The sequence below is a fragment of the Prionailurus bengalensis genome, chromosome B2 (genome assembly GCF_016509475.1).
Source record: "Prionailurus bengalensis isolate Pbe53 chromosome B2, Fcat_Pben_1.1_paternal_pri, whole genome shotgun sequence".
Taxonomy (NCBI): domain Eukaryota; kingdom Metazoa; phylum Chordata; class Mammalia; order Carnivora; family Felidae; genus Prionailurus; species Prionailurus bengalensis.
In genome coordinates, this window is record NC_057349.1 from 122,329,881 (window position 1) to 122,354,460 (window position 24,580).

Here is a 24,580-nt window from a genome sequence, read left to right on the forward strand (position 1 = left end):
TACTGATCAGTATCAATGGTTGATGAACACCAACAACTAGTAAACTCTTCTCTAATGCAAATCTTTATCTCTAATGATAGAAAATAGGACTTCTATTGCAGACAGTTTCAAATTCAAGGGTTGGCTGTGCAATTAAAAACATTACCTATCATCTTTCTTGACATATTGACCAGTATGCTCATCAATCACATGAATTTTTACCATTGGGTGAGAAATCATAAAATCAGATTTAAGTCGATCAGTTCGGTGAATGTAAACTCCCAGGACAAGATCATCATCAAGCAAACATTTGGGATAGACAGGACTATCTCGGCTTGTAACTTCATGAACACCATCACCACCTGTGTCTTCTTTATCATCTGAAACTACATACATGAAAGAAAATCTACATTATAATTAATTGTTCCCATAACGATATAGCAACAATATAGCAACCTAATCTTTACAATCCATGATTATTTGTCTTTGTAACAAAGTAACTTCAAAGGAAAATAAAGAAAAAGCCAGACAATAGCAGATTACACTGTAAGATAAAATATTATGTTTACGAATGCATTAAAATAGAGTGAGGAATCTTTCTTTTTTTTTCCCTAACAAGAACCAAGAACACAAAAAGAAAATAATGAGAACTAAAGACAAAAAAGTGATTTTATTTAGGTATTTTCTAAGTAGAATATGTATCACTCAATTAATTTACAACTGTAATTTCTTCTTCTGGGTAGGAGGTAGCAGGTCAATGCTTCTGGCATCAGCAACTTGAAAAAGTCAAATGAATTACAAAAACCTTATTTATTTATTTTTTTTTTTAATTTTTTTTTTTTTCAACGTTTATTTATTTTTGGGACAGAGAGAGACAGAGCATGAACGGGGGAGGGGCAGAGAGAGAGGGAGACACAGAATTGGAAACAGGCTCCAGGCTCTGAGCCATCAGCCCAGAGCCCGACGCGGGGCTCGAACTCACAGACCGCGAGATCGTGACCTGGCTGAAGTCGGACGCTTAACCGACTGCGCCATCCAGGCGCCCCACAAAAACCTTATTTTTAAAAGCATCAGAACAGTACATAGACAATGTATAGCAGATGGACTAAAATTTCAGAGAAGGAGAATCATTCAGTGATAAGCTGATGGACTGAAAGCTCTTTTAGTCTCTGGGGACATTTGTTGATTCAGGGTGTATGCTGAGGATCAGGGTTTAGCCCCGCAAAAGGTCACCACTGGGAGAAAAAGTAGCAGTAAACTTTTAGCGGTTGATGGGGCTACAGCCATCATACTGGAGATTTGAAGAGCTTCAAACACATGGCTAATTTTTCCCCGCAAAACTGAACTGAGAGACTGAAGAGGTAGTGAAATCTCCCCAGTCTTGTGGTACTAGGAAACAATGACCCACCAGAGGAAGCGGCCTGAAACAAAACAGGCAAAATAAAGCCCTAGAGGGAATGATCATTTTCCACCTATAGCTACTTTTCACCTGGGGTCACTTACCAATTCTGGGTGCAGCTAGAGGTTGAGAATCCGGGCATGGCCCCTGGAAGAAGGCCCCGACTGGGGGCACAGAGAAGCCAGCAGAGATTATGGCATTCACATGGGGCCGGAGTAACAAAACTGAAGACTTGAGGGGCCTCACACGGCCAGTCTCCCCCGCAAGGTATCTGCTAAATTTTGAAGCTGCATGGGGCCAAAGGCTAAAGGACTAGGCCGAAAACCTCGGAAGGGCAAAACTGAATCTCCCACAGTCTTTCAGGCTGAGGAGATAAATATTTGTCAGATTCTCAGTTCAAAACTCCTGGAAGGCCACATCCAAGGAAGGGGCAAATCAAAAATACAGCCTACCAAAACTAAAACACAGTGTTGACCTAGCTCAATTTCTGATGGATTAAAATCAGTTTTCAACCCTATCTGCCTAAGAGAGTAAAGAGGAAACTCTCTCTAATAGGAGATAAAATCAGCTGGAGCCTCTAGCACTCCACACACAATATCCAGCATATAATAAAGAGTTACTAGACATAAAAGAGGCAAGACTATATAACCAACAACCAAGAGAAAAGACAGAAAACAGAAGCTGACCCACAGATGATCCAGACTGGAGTTAGCACACAAAAACTTTAAATAACTATGATTAATATGCTCAAGAAAATAAAGGGAAAGATGGGTTAAAATGGAAACTTCCTGGGGCACCTGGGTGGCTCAGTTGGTTAAGTGTCCTATTTCAGCTCAGGTCACAATCTCATGGTTCCTGAGTTCTAGCCCCATGTAGGGCTCTGTGCTGACAGCTCAGAGCCTAGAGCCTGTTTTGGATTCTGTGTCTCCCTCTCCCTCTGCCCCTCCCCTTCTCATGCTCTGTCTCATGCTCCCTCTCTCAAAAATAAATAAGCATTAAAAACATTTTTAAAAAATGAAACTTTCTACAGAGAACTGGAATGCGTTAAGAAAACCAACAGGCATTCTGGTGCTGAAAAATAAAGCATCTGAAATTAAGAACTGGATATATAGATGTGTTTAACAGCATACTGGATACAAAGAAAGACATGATTAGTGAAACGGAAGAAAGAGCTATATCAATATTCAAACTGGAGCATAATGGAAAAAATTTAAAAAGAATATGCGGAAAAACATAAGAAACATGTAGATACGCTTATACTTATATATATAAATTTATAGTCTAGAAAAAGAGGAGGGAATAGTGAAGAAACTATATTCTAAAAAATTCTGACCAAGAATTTTCCACAATTGTTAAGTAGTATCTACCAGTAAACTCTAAGCAGGGTGATTCCAACAAACCCATATTTAAGTATAATGTGATAAAACACTCAAATCAAAGAGAAAAAGGAAATCTAAAGCTGAGTCAGAGGTGAAAAAAAGTAATAATCCCACTAATGGGATGTAAATAAGACTGCTGCTGGAAACAGAAATGATGGAAGTCAGAAGACAACTGCATGATTTCTTTAAAGTGTTAAAAAAAAAAAAAAACCTGCAGCCTAAAATTCTATACTAGCAAGTAGGCTTCAAAGATGAAGGTAAAGTGGGGCACCTGGGTGGCTCAGTCAGTTAGGCATTGGACTCTTGACCTCAGCTCAGGTCATGATCTCATGGTTTGTGAGTTCGAGCCCTGCATTGGGCTCTGTGCTGATTGCACAGAGCCTGCTTGAGATTGTCTCTCCTTCTCTCTCTGCCCCTCATCTGCTTGCACATGCTCTCTCTCTCTCACTCACTCAAAATAAATAAATAAACTTAAAAAAAAATGAAGGTAAAGTAAAGGAATTTTAACACAATAAAATTTGAGGGGATTAGGAGGCCTGTACTAAGGGAAATACTAAACTGAACTCCTCAAGCAGATGAAAAATGTAAAAATGGAGATTAAAGAAAAAGTAAATTTCGGGGTGACTATAAAGATCAGCGGTACAAAATGGTCAATATATTAGCTGTGAAGTTTAAAATACATGCAGAACTAAAATGTGTGATAAGAAACCTATGAGGCAGGAGAGAGAGATGCAGAAAAAAAACACCTGGCAAAATTAAGATGGAATTAAACTATTCTAATGTTCTAGCAGTATTGGGGGAGCATATTTTGTTAGGGAATTAATTTGTATTAGACTATAATAAGAATAAACTTCATGTTCTTGAGGGTAACAAACTGTAAAAGAATATAGAATTAACAAGTTAATATAAGAAGAAAAATTTTTCTACTTTTTTTTTATGTTTACTTGTTTTTGAGAGAGAGACAGAACATGAGCAGGGGACGGGCAGAGAGAGAGGGTGACACAGAATCTGAAGCAGGCTTCAGGCTCTAAGCTGTCAGCACAGAGTCTGACACGGGGCTCGAATCCACGAACCATGACATCATGACCTGAGCCAAAACGGGACGCTTAACCAACTGAGCCACCCAGGCGCCCCTAGAAGAAAATTTTTAAAATAACTTGAACAATTCAAAAGAAGACAAGGAGGAAAAGGAACATAAAACAGATATATCATACAAGAAGCAAACAATGAGATAATAAATATAAAGACACAGAAAGACTGCAAACAAGGGGCTTTTTGGTTTTTTTTTTTTAATTGCCTTCACTTTTATTGAAGGTCTGTTCCCAAGATGCTCACAGGCTGGGGGCTGTGACCCCACATGTTCTGGGGTAGGGGAAGAAAAGAAGTGAAGGCAAAAAGGAAATAAGAGACACTATGGCCCAAGCAAAGGGGGGGTGCAAAGTAGGCACAGGTGGGACACCTAGGAGGTGGCATGGAGGAGAAATAGAGTAATGGCAAGCTCTATCTAGACCTGGGGACCATGGGCCAAGCATAGGTCTGAAGGCTACCCCTCCCTCACCAAGTTGGCACCACCTGGCAGTGTATTGTGGGTAATGATGGAGAAATGATGATGGGCAAAACTGTATGATGCAAACTCAAACACAAGTACATTTTGAGGGAAAAAAAGTATTAGAGATAAAAAAAGATACTGTATAATGATTGCTCTTATAGACTGAATGGTTCTGTCCCCACAAGATTCATGTGTTGAAATCCTAACTTCCAATGTGACAGTACTAAGAGTTGGAGTGTTTGGAAGGTGATTAGGTCATGAGCATGGAGCCCTCATGGATGGGATTAGTGCCCTTATGAAAGTCTACAACCAGGAAGTGGGTCCTCACCAGACACCAAATTTGTGGGTGTCTTGATCTTGAACTTCCCAGCCTCCAGAAATGTGCAAATAACTTCATTGTTTAAGCCATCCAGTCTATGATATTTCGTTACAGCAGCCTCAATGATTAAGACAACTTGCAAGTATCAATCTGACAGGAAGATATAATGATACTAAACATGCATAAATTCAATAACATAATTTCAAAAAATATAAAGAAAAAAACAGAAAGAAAAAGAGAAAGAAAAACCCAAAATTACAGTGTGAATTTTAACACTTAACAAATGATAGAATAAGCAGGACAAAAAAATCAGGAAAATGAGCTGGACACAATAAACCCAATCTGACATACATAGAGCACTGCGCCCCATGGCATCAGAATTCACATGCTTTTCAAGTGCACATGGAATATCTATCAAATTGACTATAAGCTGGTCATAAAGAAAGCCTCAATAAATTCAAAAGACTGAAATCACTCACAGTTTGTCCTCTGAAAACAATGGCAGATAGAAACGAAAACAAGATAACTAGAAGATCACCTGCTGCCTGACACTTAGACAATATACTTCTAAAATGGGCGATCGAAAGAGAAATTAAAAAGGAAATCAGAAAATGTCTTTATTGAATGATAATGAAGATACATCAAAAATTTGTGGGATACAACTAAAGTAATACTTCGATGAAAAGTTAAGGTCTTAAATACACATAAAGACTGAAATCTTATTAAAATCTATCTTACAAAGCTAGAAATAAATAGCAAATAAAAGCAGAATGAAAAAAATAATATAAATAAAATAATCAAAATAGTACGACACAAATGTACGACAGATAAAATTCAAAGCTAAAGGGTGATTCTTTGAAAATCCTGAGACTTATTAAGATATCATGAGAAAATGAATTACCAAGATCAAGGGACACCCTTTCAAACACTGTAGACATAGAAAATTTGAAAATTTGGATTAAATAGACAAAATTCTCAAGAAATACAGTCTCTCAAACCTGACAGAAGAAATAGGAAATATGAAGAGTGATATTTATTAAAGAAACTACATCAGATGTAAAATTCTTCCCACAAAGAAAACTTGACCAAAAAGACTTCATTAGTAAATTCTCCAAACATTTATGGAAGGAAAAACACCAATTAATACAAATATTTCTAGAGAAGTGAAAAAGATGAAACATTTCCCAACTATTTTTGAGATCACCAAAACCTTGGTATCAAAAAACTCTCAGTATTTCAAGAAAGGAAAAGTACAAACCATTCTCTCTCAGGACCCCAGATACAAAAATCCTAAACAAAGTATCAGTTATTCAAATCCAGTAACAGATTAAAAAGTAGAGAAAGAGGACCTCTTCCAGGAACACATAGATGACTTAATATTCAAATAACAATTAGTCACAATAGAAAAAAATGGTGAAAATTTATATGATCAAGTTGAGAGATACAGAAAAAGCACCTGATAAAATTCAGTATCTATTCATGATTGAAATTTTTTTAAAACGTTTATTTATTTTTGAGACAGACAGAGACAGAGCATGAACCGGGGAGGGTCAGAGAGAGACGGAGACACAGAATCAGAAGCAGGCTCCAGGCTCTGAGCTGTCAGCAGAGCTCAACGCGGGGCTCGAACTCATGGACCGCGAGATCATGACCTGAACCGAAGTTGGACGCTTAACCAACTGAGCCACCCGAGCGCCCCTATCTATTCATGATTTAAAAAAACTATTAGCCAATTAGAATAGAAGATAACTCATAAACTTGATACAGGGTATTTACAAAAAAACCTACAGTAAACACCACACTCAGCGGTGAATTAATTAACGGAAGTTTTTCCCCAAGGCTGATAAACAAGAAAAGGGTACCTGGTATTTTCACTTACTACTTAACACTATAATGGAAGTCCTAGCCAGCGTATCCAGGCAAGAAAAAGGAGTAAGATACAAGGACTAAAAAAAGTGCAATGAAATAATCATTATTAACAGAAGATATTGACTGTGTATGTAGAAAATTAAAAACAAGCTATGGATACGCTCTTAGAAGTAATTAAATTAATTTAGCAGAAACACTCGATACAATACTAATTTTTAAAAAATCAATTCTATTTCTATCTACATAGATTTAGAAGCATGTATACATGCGCGCGCGCACACACACACACCCCAGCAGCAAACAGAAAAAATTTAAAAAACAATGTCATTTATGACAGCATTAAGAAACATCAAATACCTAGGAATAAATCTAAAGACAGACTCTCCCGAAACTTACAATATTACCAAGATAAACTGGAGATGTAAATAAATGCAGGGGCATACCAATTTCAGAAGTGGCAAGAATTAATACTTGGTAAAGATGTCAAATCGATCTAGAAAGTTGTTAAACTATAAATATCTTTCAATTCTGGACCAAAATAATGGTGGGTGTGGGGGAAAAAAGAGGGAGAATTGAGAAGTTGCTTCTAAAATTCATCCGGAAATTCAAAGGGCCAAGAATAGCCCAGGTAATGCTGAAGAAGAAAAAACTACTAGAGTAATTACACAACTAAACAGCAAGATCTATCATAAAGGTATAGTAATTAAGTCATAGTTGTATTGGTACAAACAGTCTAATGCAACAGAATGGAAACTGATCCATTCACATAGTCATGTTATTGATGATAAAGGTGACACTGCAATACAGGGGGAAAAAAATGCTCTCTTCCATAAATGGTACTAGGTCAATTATACATTCACACGGGAAAAAAATGGGTCTTAACCACTACCTCTCACCATACACAAGAATAAATTAATTCCAGATAAACTGTAGAGCTAAATGCGAAAAGCAAACAAAAAACTTTCAGAAAATAATGTATATAAAAACATCTTCAGGACTTGGGAAATATTTCTCAAATCTCAGAAAGCACTTGCCATCAAAGGAACAAAGTGGGTAAATAGGGCTATATCAAATTTTCAAATTCTGTTTTTCAAAAAATACCAGTAATAGAAGAGTAAAAGCCAGAGTGGGAAGATAGCTGCACTATGCACGTGTGTATGTACGTATGAAATATTCTCACATTAGAAAAGGCAGACAATTCCATTTCTTAAAAAACACACATCGAAGACTTCAACAAATTCACAAATAAAGAAATCCAAGTAGACAATAAACATGAAGAAGTTGTTCAACTTCACTAGTTACAAAAGTTTAAAGTAAAAACGAAATATCACTATATATTAAGAATGCCTACAATTTTAAAATACTGACACTATGTTAGTGAAGATGTGAAGCACTGGGAGCTCTCAAATATTGCTAGTATCATCAATACTAAACCAGCTCTGGAAAGTGGCAATGATTTATTAAAGTGAAAAATATATACAATCTATGACACAGTGACTCTCTCCTGAGAAGATGGCCAAAAAAAATGTGTATCTATGCTCCCCAGACAGAAGATGTGACTAGAATATTATAGCTTTATCTGTACTCACCTAAAACTAGAAACAACTCAAATGTCCATCAGTACAACAGGTAAATTACTGTGGTACATTCACACAGTGGATACCTATACGGTGCAAAAGCAGAACTGATAATGAAGAAGCTCCACTACAGGCAACAACAGTATAAATCTCACAAAAATAATTTTGAGTGAAAGAAGCCAGACACAAAGAGTACAGTATTTCTGATTCTATTTATATTAAAGTGGAAAAATTGACAAAAATAAACTGTGTTACAGGTCAAGATGATGTGTACTCCTGAAGGGCAATGAACTGGAGGGGTATTTAAGGGATTTCTGGGTGCTAATGATGTTCTGTTCCTTGATTTGGATGATGATTTTTTTTTTTTTTTTTTAAATTTTTTTTTTTCAACGTTTTTTATTTATTTTTGGGACAGAGAGAGACAGAGCATGAACGGGGGAGGGGCAGAGAGAGAGGGAGACACAGAATCGGAAACAGGCTCCAGGCTCCGAGCCATCAGCCCAGAGCCCGACGCGGGGCTTGAACTCACGGACCGCGAGATCGTGACCTGGCTGAAGTCGGACGCTTAACCGACTGCGCCACCCAGGCGCCCCTGGATGATGATTTTATAGGCACATTCCGTTGGTGAAAATTCACTAAGTAGTGTCCCCGACACCTGCACACTTTTCTATATGTATACCACACTGCAACAAACATTTTAAAAATGTAGTAACGGGAACCACAAAGCATCATCAATTGCATATCCAATGAATAACTACCATAAATTCTAAAGTTGCCTATTCTGGAGGGCACTTGGGTGGCTCAGTAGGTTGAGCGTACAACTTGGGCTCAGATCTTCATGATCTCACAGTTCTTGAGAGGGAGCCCAACGTTGGGCTCCCTGCTGTCAGTGCAGAGCCCACTTCAGATCCCCTGTCCCCTCTCTGTTCCCCTGCTCTCTCTCTCTAAAATAAACATTAAATTTTTTAAAAATTGCCTATTTTGGTCCCATTTTTTGGCCAATAAAATGGAAATCGAAAAGGAAAAAAAAATAAGAGGTAGGAAAAAGGCAGTAACAAGTAAAGAAAAATAAGAGGAAAGAAATGAGTAAAGAGAAAAATAGAAAGTAAGTGGGGGGAAAGGAAAAGTGGGAAGAAAGAACAGAAGCTGAATTAGGCTGAGGACATGGGAAGACAACAATGTTTGACAGAGGGATACAGCCTTAACATCTGAAATGTTTATTGGCTGTGACCATTTATAGCTTTTAATAACTATGAGTCTTAATTATTTAGGGGTTCTAAAACTCAATGGTATAAAGAAGAAATCTTCTGTGCCACAAAAGTGAACTACAAAGTTAATGTCATTCTAGGGTTCAATTAAATTAAGAATTAGAGGTGACTCAAGTAATATTAACTCATCACAGAGACCCACAGTTACAAATAAATCAATGTTTTAATATAGATGAACCCAAGAACAAGTGCCAAATACAGTTACCTCTTGAACAATGCCAGGGTTGGGGCGCCAACCTCTTGTGCAGTTGCAAACCTGTGTTTAACCTCTGACCCCCCCAAAACTTTACTAATGGCCTATTGGTGACCAGAAGCCTTAATGATAACATAAATAGTCGATTAACACGTATTTCACATGTTGCACATATTTGGCAAGAGTATATATACTCTTATTACAATAAAGACAGAGAAAAGAAAATGTTACAAGGAAATCACAAGGAAAAGAAAATACATTTACAGTACTGTACTTATTTATCGAAAAAAATCTGTTTAAATGAGCCTGCACAGTTCAAACCCATGTTGTTCAAGGGTCGACTGTATGTTATATTGGATTTTTTTCAATTATAGTCTTTGGAACCAGATATTCTTTAGTTTTAAGGACTCAAAGTTTTAGAATCAAATTCTTTTTATCAAGGCACACATTTTTTCACTTAATTTGGATAACAAACCTGATCTGGCCTTCTTTTTCTTTTTTTTTGGTTTGGATTTTGTGTCCTCTTGCATGCTGTCTTCTCCATTTTCTTCCATTGAGCTTATTTTACCATCTTGATGAGAATCTGAAGTAACTGTTCTAACTGGAGATTTCTTCTTTTGTTCACCTTCAACTGTGTCATCAGAGATGGTTAATGTACTGCAAATACAACCCAAGTACAAGCTGTTACAAATGCATTCTTCACTTTCTTCTTAATGGTGCAGCAAAGTGAACAATGAACAGAGTCAAGGATAATCCTAAAATCAGTATTATTTCCTGCTAAGGGGATACATATATTTTATTATGCACTAAAATGGTGAACTGTCAAATTAGGTATCAATGGGTAATATTTCATATTTGGTAATGAGTTACATACCCATGAGCCAAATTAAACTTAAGCTGTAAACTCCCAGAAAAAAAATGAATTTGTATGCTTATAAGCAATAGATCTTTCTTTTTTTTTTTAATTTTTTAAAATGTTTATTTTTAAGAAGGAGAGACAAAGTATGAGTAGTGGAGGGGCAGAGAGAGAGGGAGACACAGAATCCAAAGCAGGATCCAGGCTCCGAGCTGTCAGCACAGAGCCCGACAAGGGGCTCTGTTTTTCCACTGACTGTTGAAAGGATCCTCACCCTGTTGCCAAGTAAACGACTAATGAAGGAATTTTTAAATTATTTAAAAACAAACAAAAAAAATGTTTTAAGTTTGTTCTGCTTTCAAGAGGCTTCAAATACCCAACTTTTGACTTCTAGGTAATGATTAATTGCTTGTGTTTTCCAGTGGCTGGTGTGCCACTACATTTTCAGAAGGCTATTATTAAAATTAATAATTTTAAAGTTCTGCATCACATGAACTAATAAATGGTAAGGGGTAGCAGCCTAGAAGCATACTGAGTTGTGGAGAAAAACCAGCCTATTAAAGTTTGTAATTCATCAAGTAAAAAATCTGCATCTAAGTAATAAAAAACTGACTTCAATATATATAGTCATATTTTTAAAAAACACGTTGAGAAATAAAAAGATTAGAAAAATATTTCAAAACTGCCTATCACTCCAGAAGGCCATGCCATTTTATCACATCACCAAATACATGTATTTGTATTTAAAGAGAGCTATCTTTTGCATGCCAGTCACGTAACCCATGGTTTTATTTAAAATTCATGAACTAATATTTAATAGTGAGTATGGCTTACCAGTTCATAACAGACACGGTAGTTGTAAGAAAGGTCTGTGGTATACTGTGGCAGGTAGGTTCTAAGATGGCTCTCGATCCTCACCTCTTGCCATTAGTATCTTTGTCTAATCCCCTTCCCTTGACTGTGGGCTGAATCTAGTGACCCACTTCTAATAGACAAAATAGGACAAAAGTAATAGATGTCACTTCCACACCATGATCAGGTTTCACAAAGACTATGACTTCTCTCCATCTCCCTTTCCAAGTAGCTCATATGGAGAGGTCCATGTGGCAAGGAACTGGTATCTCTGGCCAAAAGTCAGTCAGGACCTGAGACCTGCCAAGCACCACATGAGTAAACTTAAAAACAGACATCGCAAGCCTTCCAACAACGATGTCCCCCAGCCGAGCGTGAAGATGAGTGCAGCCCCAGCTGACGTCCTAATTGCGGCCTACGAGAGACCCTGAGTCAGAGGCACCCAGTCAAGCCAGTCTCAGGTTCTTGATCCAAAGAAACTTGAGACAATAAGTGCTGTTTTGCTAACTTATAGAGTAGCTTTTTCTTTTAATTTTTTAAATGTTTATCCTTGAGAGAGAGAGAGAGCACACACAAGCATGAGCGGGGGAGGGGGAGGGACAGAGAGAGAGAGAGAGAGAGAGAGAGAGAGACAGAGAATCCAAAGCAGGCTCCAGGCTCTGAGCTGTCAACACAGAGCCTGACGTGGGGCTTAAACTAATGAGCCATGAGATCATGACCTGAGCCTAAGTTGGACGCTTAACCGACTGAGCCACCCAGGAGCCCCTAGAGTAGCTTTTTAATGTAGCAACAGATAATCAATACATATAGTAACGTGTTCATGTAGCAAATCTATTTGCCTTCCCTTTGTTACCACTGGTTGTCTAGCTTTTGGCAAGAGGGGAATTATGTTTAGGTGAGGACACTAAGGCAAACTGTCCCTGAATGCCAGGGAATAATCAAATATAGAATGTTCTCACCTCAAGTTGTTTATGTAAATGTGGATTATAGAAAATGAAGGTAATTAGTTAAAAGACATTTTTTATCTTGTTTTCCCCAAAGAGAGACATAAGAATACAAGTATGATCACAGAAACTCACATTGTACATGCAAACACATATGTGTAAGTATCATATATAGAAAAAAAAAACTTAGAATACAAAATTTCTTATAATGATTACCTCTGGATGGCTGGATTACTTTTAGCTTCTTCTTTATGTCGGTATGCTCTACAATAAGCAAATGTTACTTGTATGATAACGAAAAAAACCACTATATTCATATATCTGAACAGGCATTCATAACTCAAAAATGAGGGAGAAGTTGGGTTTCTGTTATTAAATAAGCTGACATAAATAAGTAGCTAAGGGTTAGAGACTCCAGAACAAGACTGGTAAGGTTTTGGCTAAACTTCATACTGGTTCTGTGACTGCACCCTTTCAAGTTTCCTCATCTGCAAAACAGGATGATAGTATTACTATTCCTCATAGGGTTGTCACAAGGAATAAATGAGTTAATTCTTATAAAGCACTGAGCATATACTAAGGTGCTATGGAAAGCGTAACTGCTATTATTGTACTGGCAACAGGTTCACATGAAAGGTTAAGAATTTCCTTAGTATAACTGCAGATATTACTCAAAAGCTGAGAACACTAGTGTTTTTTAAAGAGGACCTTTCATATTTATCAACACAAAGTACCTTGACTCAGCTTTAGATGAGATTGGACCTTTCTTCTTTTTCTTTACTTTTTTTTCACTGTTCAATTTGCCATCACGCAATGAAGTATCTTTTTTCTCACTGTTCAATTTGCCATCATGTAATGAAGTATCTTTTTTTTCACTGTTCAATTTGCCATCATGCAATGAAGTATCTGAAGGAAAGTAAGTCAACTGTTCTTTGAGTTTCTTTCTTATTTTCTTCTTAATCTCCTTTGCCATTTCTTCAGCTACTTGAAGTTGGTATGCTTGCATCAGCTCTTCTTCCTCATCTAAATTATTATTTTCTCTTTCTTCATCTGCCTTCTCGCTTTTCTGACGAGCAACACCTGGCTGTGACCTGGTTTGTGCTTTCCGATGCATAGAATCCACCTTCTTCCTGGGAGTTGCCAGTTCCATTCCCTGTGCAGTCACCTGGAGTGCTGTTTTTACCTTTTTACTCGCCTTTCCTTGCTTGTCTTCCTCTGCACTGACATCATCTGGATTTTCAGGGGCTGACTGGAGATTCCTTAGTTTGTTTTTAGTGACTGGCATGATCTTCTCTGGGTTATTAGTGTTACTAGCACTTACATCATCACTTTTAGTTTCTTTACTTTTCTGAAGATTGCTTCTAACAGCGTCAAGCTGGGAAAAGAAGACACAATAACAAAGTTTCAGCCGACCACAGTTCAGTTATGTAAAGAGAAAGCACAACGATCGTTGTTCAATGTGTAATCTTGGGAAAGTTATTTCATTTTTCACTTGGACACACTGATACCATTCTAGACCATCTCATTAGCACTATCCTAGTTTATTCTCTCAGCATTCAATTAGTAATTTCTGAGAGTAACTTCAGATAAATGAGGTAATTAACAGGGAGAAAAAGTAGTTAATGACTTTTCAGAAGTGAATAAATTGCTCAAACCTCAAATGTTATTTTTCTCTTTGGCAGAATGATGCATACTTTAATTATAAAGTATTTGAGAAATTGCTAAAAGAGGCACAGAGTTAAAGCAATTCAGATTCCCCCTGCAGAAATCACAGGTCATTTATCTTGCTTCATAATTACATTCTAAAGTCAGAAGTCTATAGTTCTAGAATCACCCTACAACTGATTCAAATACATCACTGAAAATCCTGCTAAATATTAAACATTATCAAGTTAAATCAAATCACAGACTAAATACATGCCTATATATCTTTCTAATTAAAATTACTTAAAATAAGAGATATTTTTACTAGAAAAGGGCTAGAAATCAAAAAGAAATGTTACTAGTAATAGAATAAATATTCTGAGAAATTTCCCAAGGATAAAAAATAGAAAGGATTAGATCTTTGAGGAAATTAGCAGAAAAAAACCACAACCCGCAGGAAAAGACTTCTCCGTGGAAGGGTGATTCTGGAGAAGCCACATAAGCCCTGAATCAAGTAACATCAGCAGAAGGAGGGGATTAAACCTGAGGATGACCAACTGAGGAGCTGGGAAGGACAGCTCTGTCCCCCACCTCCATTTGTGTCAGATGGTGACTTTCACCCAGAGGACAAGCAGGTGAACAGAGAGAGGGACATGCAGCATGCTTCAGGTAGGTACAACTGTCACCATACATACATGGAATCTTACAGTATATAGCCTTTTGTGACTGGTTTCCTTCACTCAGCATAAAGCTTTAGAATTCATTCATGTTGTTGCATTTGTAGTAGTTTATTCCTTTAACTGCTCAGCAGTATTTCATTGCATGGATCTATACTATATTTTGTTTCTCTATATACTAATTAATGAATATTTGTTTTTTGTTTCTCTTGTATAAGCACCCAAAAATTACTGTGCTATAGAGTAAGTAGATGTTTAACTTTTTTTTTTAATGTTTATTTTTGAGGGGGGAGGGGCAGAGAGAGAGGGAGACACAGAATCCGAAGCAGTCTCCAGGCTCTGACAGGCACAGAGCCCTACGAGGGGCTTGATCTCATGAACCGTGAGATTATGACCTGATCCAAAATCAGATGCTTAACCAACTGAGCCACCCAGCCACCCCTAAATGTTTAACTTCTTTTTTTTTTTTTTTTTTAATTTTTTTTTTTCAACGTTTATTTATTTTTTGGGACAGAGAGAGACAGAGCATGAACGGGGGAGGGGCAGAGAGAGAGGGAGACACAGAATCGGAAACAGGCTCCAGGCTCTGAGCCATCAGCCCAGAGCCCGACGCGGGGCTCGAACTCACGGACCGCGAGATCGTGACCTGGCTGAAGTCGGACGCCCAACCGACTGCGCCACCCAGGCGCCCCTGTTTAACTTCTTAAATAACTTGCCAAACTGCTTCCCAAAGTGGCTGTAACATTTTGTAGTTCCAAATGCATAAGAGTTCCATTTCCATAATGGCCTTATCAGCATTTACTGTTGTCAATTTTTTTTAGCTATTTAAATATGTGTGTAATGGCATTTCAGTATTGTTTTACATTTTAAGTTTTTTGTTTGTTTGTTTGTTTGTTTTTTGACAGAGAGTGCGCAAGCAGGGGAGGAGCAAGGAGAGAGGGAAAGAGAGAATCCCAAGCAGGCTCTGCACTGTCAGCAGAGTACCCTATCATTACTGTTTTAAATTTTATTTCCCTAATTAGCAATGGTATTGAAAATCTTTACACGTGATCTCTTTTTTTTTTTTTAACGTTTTTTATTTTTATTTTTGAGACAAAGAGAGACAGAGCATGAACGGGGGAGGGGCAGAGAGAGAGGGAGACACAGAATCGGAAGCAGCCTCCAGGCTCGGAGCCATCAGCCCAGAGCCCGACGTGGGGCTCGAACTCACGGACTGCGAGATCGTGACCTGAGCCGAAGTCGGACGCTCAACCGACTGAGCCACCAAGGCACCCGCGTGAGCTCTTCTTTAAGTGTTAAAATTTTTTTGCCCATTTTCATTGGGTTATTTTCAAATCATTGAGTTATTTTCAAATCATTGAGTTCTAAGAGTTTTCAAATGTTCTACACATAATTTATCAGTATGTTGTTGAAAATATTTTTCTCCATCTATAGCATATGTTTTCATTTTCTTAGCAATGTCTTGAATTTTCACAAACCCGATTCATATTTTTTTCTTTTATGTTCATGCTTTTGTATGCTGAGAAAATCTATTCATAATTCAAGGTTACAATGGTTTTATCCTGTTTCTTCTATAACATATGTAATTTTATCTCTTATGCTTAGGTCTTTGCTCCACTTCTATTTAATTTCTGAACATGATATGATCATAGTTTATAATATTGTATATGGAGATATGTTCCAGCACCATTTTTTGAAAAGGTTATCTTTCTCACTCCTTGGCAATTCTGGCACACCTTGGCAATTCTGTCAAGAATCAATTAACCATACACATTTGGGTCTACTTCTAGACCCTATACTGTTGCACTGAATCATATGTCTATCTTTATGACAATAACAGGTTGTCTTGGTTACTACAGCTTTACAATGAGCTTTGAATCAGACAGTCAAATTCTTTCAACTTTGTTCTTCTTTTTAAAAATTGTTTTTAGCTATTCTAGGTCCACTGCTTAAATTTACAAGTAAGTTTTATAATTAGTTTTTCAAATCTTAAAAAAAAAAAAAAAACCTACTGGCATTTTGATAAAATTGAATTGAATCAATAAATCAACTTTCAGAGAGTGGATAATAATGTTCTGTCAGTTATTATTTGACAACGATTCTTCTGATGCATGAACATGAGTATCTATTTGATCTTTGTTTTTAGCAGTTTGGGGGTTATCAGGATGTAACACGCCTTGTACAGTTTTTGATAAATTTATTTTTGTAATATTTATTTACTTTGGAGAGACAGAGAGACAGAGTGTGAGTAGGAGAGGGGCAGAGAGAGAGGGAGACACAGAACTGGAAGCAGGCTCCAGGCTCTGAGCTGTCAGCCCAGAGCCTGATGTGGGGCTCGAACTCATGAACTGTCAGATCATGATCTGAGCTGAAGTCAGATGCTTAACCAAGCCACTCAGGCGCCCCAACTTTGACCTTATATTCTGATAAACCCACTTAATAGTTCTAGTTAGTAGCACTTTTTGTAGGTTTTTGTCACCTGTAAACAGAGACACTCTTACTCCCTTTTCAATCTTTATGCCATCTTTTAAAATAGCATTATTGCATTGGTCAGGGTCACCAGTACAATCATGAATACTCATGGTGACATAAGCTCAAACTTAGAGTAAAAGCCTTCAACGCAGGTATAGGTTTTTATAGATTCCCCTTATCAAGTTAAGGAAATTCTCTATTCTTTTTAAGAGTTAACAGAACGGGTGATGAATTCCGTCAAATCCTTTTACTGCATTTATACAGACAATCATATCGTTTTTTATTTAATCTTTTAATGTGATGAATTATATTGACTGATTTTTCTAATACTGAGTGAATGATGTATTCTTGAGATAAACTTTATCTGGTCATGGGGTATTATCCTTTCCATATAACTTAAGATTGGTTTCCTAATATTTTATGGAGTATGTCTGCTCTATGTTCAAAAGGGATACTGGTATAGTTTTCTTGTAATGTCTTTGTGTATCAGGATAATTAACGATTGCCTGCCCAAAGAGTAGAGAAACAGTTGCTCATTTTGTATAGTCTGTAACAGTCTGTACAGAATCATCATTACTTCTCCTCAAATGTTTGGTAAAATTTACCAATGTGGACACCTGAGAAAAGTAGGTAGTTTTCTTTATGGGCAGGTTTTTAACCACAGATTTCATTTTTTAAAGGTGTTCAATATACAAGTTATCTATGTCTCTTTGAGTCAGCTTTGGTAGTCTGTGTCCTTGAAGTAATTTATGCATTTCATCTAAACTGCTAAATTTATTGTCATAAAATTATTTGAAATATTACGTTATTCTTTTCAGGTAACATCTACAGTGAATACCCTCTTATAGTCCTAATTGGTAACTTGTGTCTTCCCTTTTTCTTAATCGATCTGGTTAGAGGCCATGCAGTCAGACACTCAACTGACTGAGCCACCCAGGCGTCCCTGCAAATTTTTATTTTTAAACTTTATGTCATTGTTTTTGATCTGTCAATGTTGTAAGTCAAATGCCTGTCATTTAAAAAATCTATTTTAGAGTCTACTTTTAAAAATAGGAAGTTTAGAGTCGCCTGGGTGGCTCAGTTGGTTGAGCATCTGGCTCTTGATTTCTGCTCAGGTCATGATCCCAGGGTCATGGGATTGAGTCCCCACATCAGGCTCCATGCTCAGCATGGAGCCTGCTTAAGATTCTCTCTCACCCTCTGCCTCTCTGTCCTGTTCACACTCACACACATGCTCTCCCTCTCTCTCTGGAATAAAAAATTTTAAAAATTAAAAATAAATGTCCAGGAACGTTTATTTGTAGGACCAATAGTTCTATATGTCCTCACTACTTATTTCTTTCATTTTAAGTGTTTTAGCCACTTCTTCTCATGGAAGAATGCTTCAAATTTATCTTCCACATCACTAACTACATTTTTCATTGGTACCAATTCTACTATTTTGGGCTTAAGATATAGTTAAAAAAAAAAACAACTAAAGAAAGAACATGGAAGGTGGTGGTTTTAAATCTCACTTATTCATTCTACTTTTGGTTATATGGCCCTGGCAAACCACTTAACACCTTTGTTAAGTGGTTCTTCTGTTCAGATGTCTATAAAATCTGTCATGTCTATAAAATCTCTCATGTGCAAAGTAAGAGCCTCAATACCTATGTTCCACGATTAACATGAGAATCAGAAACAGCATTTGGAAAATTCTCATCACAGTGCCTAATAGACTGCTGAAAAATAAGGTGAATCTGCCATTATTACGAATTATTACAGCCTTTTCCTTGCTTCCTTTTCTTATTTCAGCCAGCTTCCCTTCCCATGTCAGCCTGCTCTGTACATGAGACTCCTTGCTTTTGTTGTGAAGAGGTCCCATCTCTTCGCACCTTAGTGAAAGAGATCCTACTGGGTTGTGGTTAGGAGAGGAGGTTCCACAGCCAGACTGTTAAGACTGTGAATTCTGTCTGGTTCTACCACTAACTGTGCAAATTTAGGCAAATTATTCAACCTCTGTGATCTAGTTTCCTCATTTATAAATGGAGATAAACCACATCATTTTGTTGTTTGTATTAAAAATGAGTGGATATGCATAAAATGTTTAGAAGTGCTTGAAAGATAGAAAAGCACTGCTATCTAGTAAATAGAAGCAGCTATTCTTCCTCTACTCCTAAAATAAATCATTTCAAAAACATTTTGTTTCCCTCTAAGTCCTCCAGGAATGTCCCCCCTTCTTTTGAGCTGAACAATCTCTTCCTAAGTATTTTTTCCTAGTATACTCATCTCTGAAAAAGAGAGAAAGAGAGAGAGAGAGAGAGAGAGAGAGAGAGAGAGAGATTTTAAATGGCCTCCTATGAACTAAAAGAGGCTGGGTAGGTCATGTTTAGTCACCTCACACTTGTGTGTTCCCAATATCTAAACTGGACCATAGGTAAATGGATGTACCTTCTGCCCATTTTCTGGCTGTCCACTTAACTGAGCATTCCAGGCCTAAACAGCATTTGGTTCATACTCACAAAGCCCAGTTCTAATAGTGAGAGAAAATATGAGGTTTCACTTTGACTAAGTCCATAAAAATATCCTCAGTTGTTTCCAAGGTTCTTTCTGCTTTTTTTGAGTACATACCAACTTGCTCAAGGAAAGGGCATATCCCAATAAGCAATGTTCCATCCTCCACATGCCTCTGTTCCCTACCAAACTACATACTGGTACCACCAGAAGAAGCACGTTCTATCTAAGGGCAGCATCCACTACGGGAGACCTAACCTGCCCCATTCTGTCAGTAGTTCTAAACTGATGTGCAGTACTACACAGGTGTACTATGAACCCCGTATGTGTGTGCAGCTGATTCTGGCTAATGTCAGTACTTACTTTTGCTTCACTTGAGAATATATACTATTACACTGGTAACTGCCAAAGAGAATATCAGAATGAAGAGAGCACATGACAAAATTCAGAATAGGGTAAAATTTGCTGCAAAATACAGGTTATATATATAACTTCTAAAACTCCTGCCAAAGAAACACTATATACCAATTTACCAGAACATGCATGAAGTTATTTGTGTGTGTGTGTGTGTGTGTGCGCGCGCGTGTGCACAAAACAGATTATGGTCAAAGGAGTAAAAGGTGGGAGTGAAGTAGCTAGACAGGTTTAAAGAGTGACTATTACATTAATTGTGGATACTATTACAGACACTTTATAATACCCTGGAATCAGGTTGCAGTCATTTGTTGATTTGTTTGGTACTATTTGAGTTCTGCATTTTTAATCTCTTCAAACGTACTGCCAAAAAAATTCTATCATTTGAAAGTGCACCTCAAGTACAAAAGGATAATTACGGTCTTAAGGTTCCACTGATTCCTCTTGCTTCTGCTGGGTAGAATCAAATTATCTAGACTGGGTAAGTCTAGATAAGCCACTGAATAGCTGAAGTAAGATAATTACTCCCTAAGTCCTTCACAATGCTGGGTTAAAAATCTTCATTTTCTTTAAAAATGTGTAATACGTGTGGGCACCTGAGTTTGCCCAATCTCTCATCACTCTGTCTACGTTATTCTCATAGGACAGCACTCAAGACTGAACTCAGTACCCCAAGAGTGATGTGGATTTTACTGTAAACTTTATTTTACCACACATTATTGACCATGACATAGCTTTACTGTTGTTAATTTCCAAAGTTCCTCAGAGTTTTAATATGAGAGTCATAATTTCATGCAGAATATAAGTCATCATTACCAAATAACTGATTACTCACTACAATTTTTTCTCCAGATATGCCAGTTTTTTTCTTCAGTTTTTTTCGTTCATGTATAACATCATGGTGGGTCTTAAGCAATTCCTCAAAGCGAACTCTGGTTTTCAGTTTGGCTTCACTCTCCACTACAAATGATAAAGACTCATCATTTTCTGAACAATATTACTATAGCACATATCTGCATTATTATTATGTTAAAGAACACAGTCTTTAGACAACTACTTGAGTTCTTTAGCTACCTTAGAAGAAGTGACCAGTCCTTTCTTCTTAAAAAACTTTTCTTTTGGCTATGGTGTGACCACACTCACCTGTATCCCTCTCACCTGTTACTCCCTCTAAAAGTTTCCTTTACTCAGTTAACTTTCTATTTATATGCACAGTAACATTAAATATTAACATTAAATAGAAATTGAAAACAAAACTATATCTAAATATAATATTGGTTAATGACATTGACTTTATTCATTAATTGGTTAAAGAATCCCTTTAAATAATCCCAACTTTTAGATAAATAAATAAATAAGTAACATGTATTGCATATATAAATTTCATAAAAGTCTTACCAGTGGGCATATCTCAGCTATATGGAGAGCACCAAGTTGTAACGTAAAGCCCTGACTCGATAAGCATCCTATCAAAACAAAGAGAATTTACTTGTAATACGGAATTTGCAAATAAAAATTACAAAACATTCTTCATACAAGATTATGTCATGATTTATCTACTACCTCATAAGATTTATACCAATAAAGCTAAGTTCTCTTCTCTTACTTTAATCTTATGCAAATGACTTAAATACATTCAAATCAGTTTAGGGTCTGAAAAAAGGTAAAGAAAACTGGATCGTATTTGGGTAAAATATATGTTTGAAACAAAAAATTTAAAAAGAATCTTGAAAGCAGTAAATACATATTTTGTATATTAATGCACTTTTAATAAAAGTGTTGTAAGTAAAAAATAAGCTTTTCAATGTACTTTTAAGAAGCCAAACTCCACCCCAGAATTGACTTTCCCAAGAGCACACACTATTATATTGGTAAAGTATGACTGTGGGTACCATATTAACAGAAAATGAATTTAAACATTTTTGTACCTGCCACTGAAAATGTTGCAACAATAGAGAAGGTTAAGCACAAGCATTCATATCATTCTCCTCAAATAAAAACCTGGGTGTGTATTATTACTTATCAAAACCAGGGATAAACTCAGTATACATATTCCTGCATTTCCAATTTTACTTAAAGATGGAGGTATGTGTCCAAAACATATTAATTTCCACCTTAGAGCATAATATTCACACATTTTAAAGAATAAAGTGGAAGACTGTTAAAGAAAAAAAAAGAGAGAAAAATATAATTTGAATCCGCTCAGCAATTATTGGTTGAGGCTCCAGATCCCTGGGGATCCACATTCATGTTCCTCTAATATTAAGGGTATTCTGGACAGAAAAGTCTGAGAAGAAACGCTAAAAAGGAAAGAATGACTACACACATACACCTAATTATGCAGTTTAAATATAACAACTATCTGGTACACAGACAAAATAGATGTCACTAAATCCACACAGTAAAGACTCTTACACTTTACTGATGGGAGCCCGAATGTACTCTTTCTAGTAGATACAGATCTAATAAGTTTGGTCATCCACTTTCCAATCTACCCTAAGTTAGAAAAAAGAGAAGACGCAAAGGCAAGTGCATCAGTAACTGAAACATAAAGCAAATAAGAACCTAATATTTATATATTCCCTGGTCATTCAATACGTAGGAAAACAGCTGAACTATATATATGACTTTGAGTCATTAAGAAAAGGCTTACTTATATTCAGCTTAACCTGTTTTCCCTTAAAAAATTTATGGTATTTTAGACATTTCAGAAAGATAAAATAAAAACGACTGAAGAGGCAGGACAAAGAGTAAAGGATGATTCTCGTGCTCCTGCAAGTAGCATAATTAGGCTAGTAGTATTATTAACTGGAATACAGTACAAGCATAACGGAGAACTTTAAAACCCAAGTCTTGGGATTAGTCTTACAAACAATTAATTGTGACCTTAGGTGTTTGTTTCCTCATTTGTAAAATCAATCTAAAGGTGCACATTCAAAAGGCTGTTGTAAAGGTTAGATGATTTAGAACAATGCCTTAAAAAAAAAGCACTGATAAACATCTGTTACGATTGTAACAGATATTTCCTACGGGACAACACTCAGGTGAGCTTGGTGGGGCATGCTGAGCTGGGGCACTAACCAGCTACAAACGTTGGCTCCACTGTCAGATCCCTAGATTCAAATCCCAGTTCCACCTGCCAGTAAATTAATCTCTGGACCTCAACTTCCTAATCGTTCGAAAGGGAATCATAACTGTAAATTACTCACAAGGTTTTTGTAAAAATGAAATAAGAATATGCATGTAAAATACTTAGCACAATGCCTAGAACATGGCAAACCCTTTGAAAATGACAGCTATTAGCTATTAGCACTGTATATATAAATCTGTGTTTGTGTATGTATAATCAGATTGTTTGGTAGGCAACAGAATATAGTAATCCAGCAAGGAGAGCCAGTCTGAAGATTTGAGCAAGTTGTGAAGAGCGTCCACTGGATCTGCAGTCTGGAAGTCACGTGTTTGCAAAAATGTTTGTGAATGGGCAGAAATCTGGCAGCCATAGGTGGAGGAATGAATGGAAGGTGAGACCTATAGAAACGTGTGGATAATTATTTCTACAATTCTGCTTCCAACTGTCTTCCCCCACCCCCAAAAGCAGTGACATGAGGCAGTAGCTTTGAGAGACAAAAAGACTGTGGAAAGTTTTTACTTTTTTTTCTTAAGATTGTTTCCATGTTTCCATCACCCTATCCTTTTAAAAATAAATAAATAAGTCATCCTCCACATTGCAAGCAGAGGAACTTTCTAAAATACAAATATGATGGCATCATTTCTGTTTAAATATCTTCACTAGATTCTGAGGCACCTAGGTGGCTCACTCAGTTGAGCCTCCAACTTCAGCTCAGGTCATGGTCTCGTGGTTCGTGAGTTCGGCCCCACATCTGTGCTGACAGTTCAGAGCCTGGAGCCTGCTTCAGATTCTGTGTCTCCCTCTCTCTCTGCCCCTTCCCCACTCGTGCTGTCTCTCTCTAAAAAAAAATAAACATTACAAAAATTTTTTTTAAATCTCTTCACTAGATTCCAATCACCCACTGGAAAAAAATAGTAAGTCCTTACCACCGGGGTTCAAGGCTACTTATAAGATGACTCCCTGCCCTTTTTTTTTTTAAACGTCTCTTTCTCCAGCCACATTTCCATACACATTTTGAACTCTAGCCACGTGCAACTACTTACAAGCCTTCAATCATGCCAAACTCCTTCTTGCCTTTGTACCATTACACGTACACCTCTCTCTCCTAAGAAATGACTTTCTTCTTTTGTCTAGGAAACTCCTAACTATCCTTTAACACTAAATGCAAATGGTATCTTTTCTGGGAGCTCTCTAACCTAAAGGGGCAGTTAAATACTTCTCTGTGATCCCACAGTGCCTTGAGCTTTACACCTCCCTCTCTACCTCAGCCCTTTATTTCCACCTTGGTAAAACGTTCTATGACCCAAGAAATTAAAATGGCACCTACTTTATTGTAAGGAGAAAAGGAAATAGTGAAAAGCAAAGTGATCAGCACAGTGGCTGACACATTGTAGGTGCTCAATAAAATTATGTCTATTATTATAGTACTAAAAATAATTGTGCCATAAATAAAATACATCAAGTGAATTACAAGTTCACATTATTTACTATCAGTAGTACAATGTATAGTTGCATAGACACTAATATTACTTAATACAGCATATACATAACAGAAATAATCACCTC

At 36.9% G+C, this 24,580-nt stretch overlaps 1 protein-coding gene across 9 annotated transcripts in view; it reads right to left on the reverse strand.

The window, feature by feature from the left end:
* AHI1 (Abelson helper integration site 1) overlaps positions 1-24,580 on the reverse strand; it is a 210,805-nt gene that overhangs the window by 181,144 nt on the left and 5,081 nt on the right. For 8 of the 9 annotated variants that reach the window (XR_006299149.1, XR_006299147.1, XR_006299148.1 and 5 more), the window contains exons 2-7: positions 21,283-21,350; positions 20,720-20,844; positions 12,919-13,559; positions 12,401-12,448; positions 10,008-10,189; positions 146-365 (exon numbers count right to left, since the gene is read on the reverse strand). Coding sequence is in view for 6 of the 9 variants with exons in the window: in XM_043593066.1 (XP_043449001.1) it covers positions 146-365; positions 10,008-10,189; positions 12,401-12,448; positions 12,919-13,559; positions 20,720-20,844; positions 21,283-21,292 (1,226 nt within the window). In the remaining 3 variants the exon portion in view is untranslated. The remainder of the gene's footprint in view (positions 1-145; positions 366-10,007; positions 10,190-12,400; positions 12,449-12,918; positions 13,560-20,719; positions 20,845-21,282; positions 21,351-24,580) is intronic. The other variant, XM_043593069.1, reaches the window with a different exon arrangement.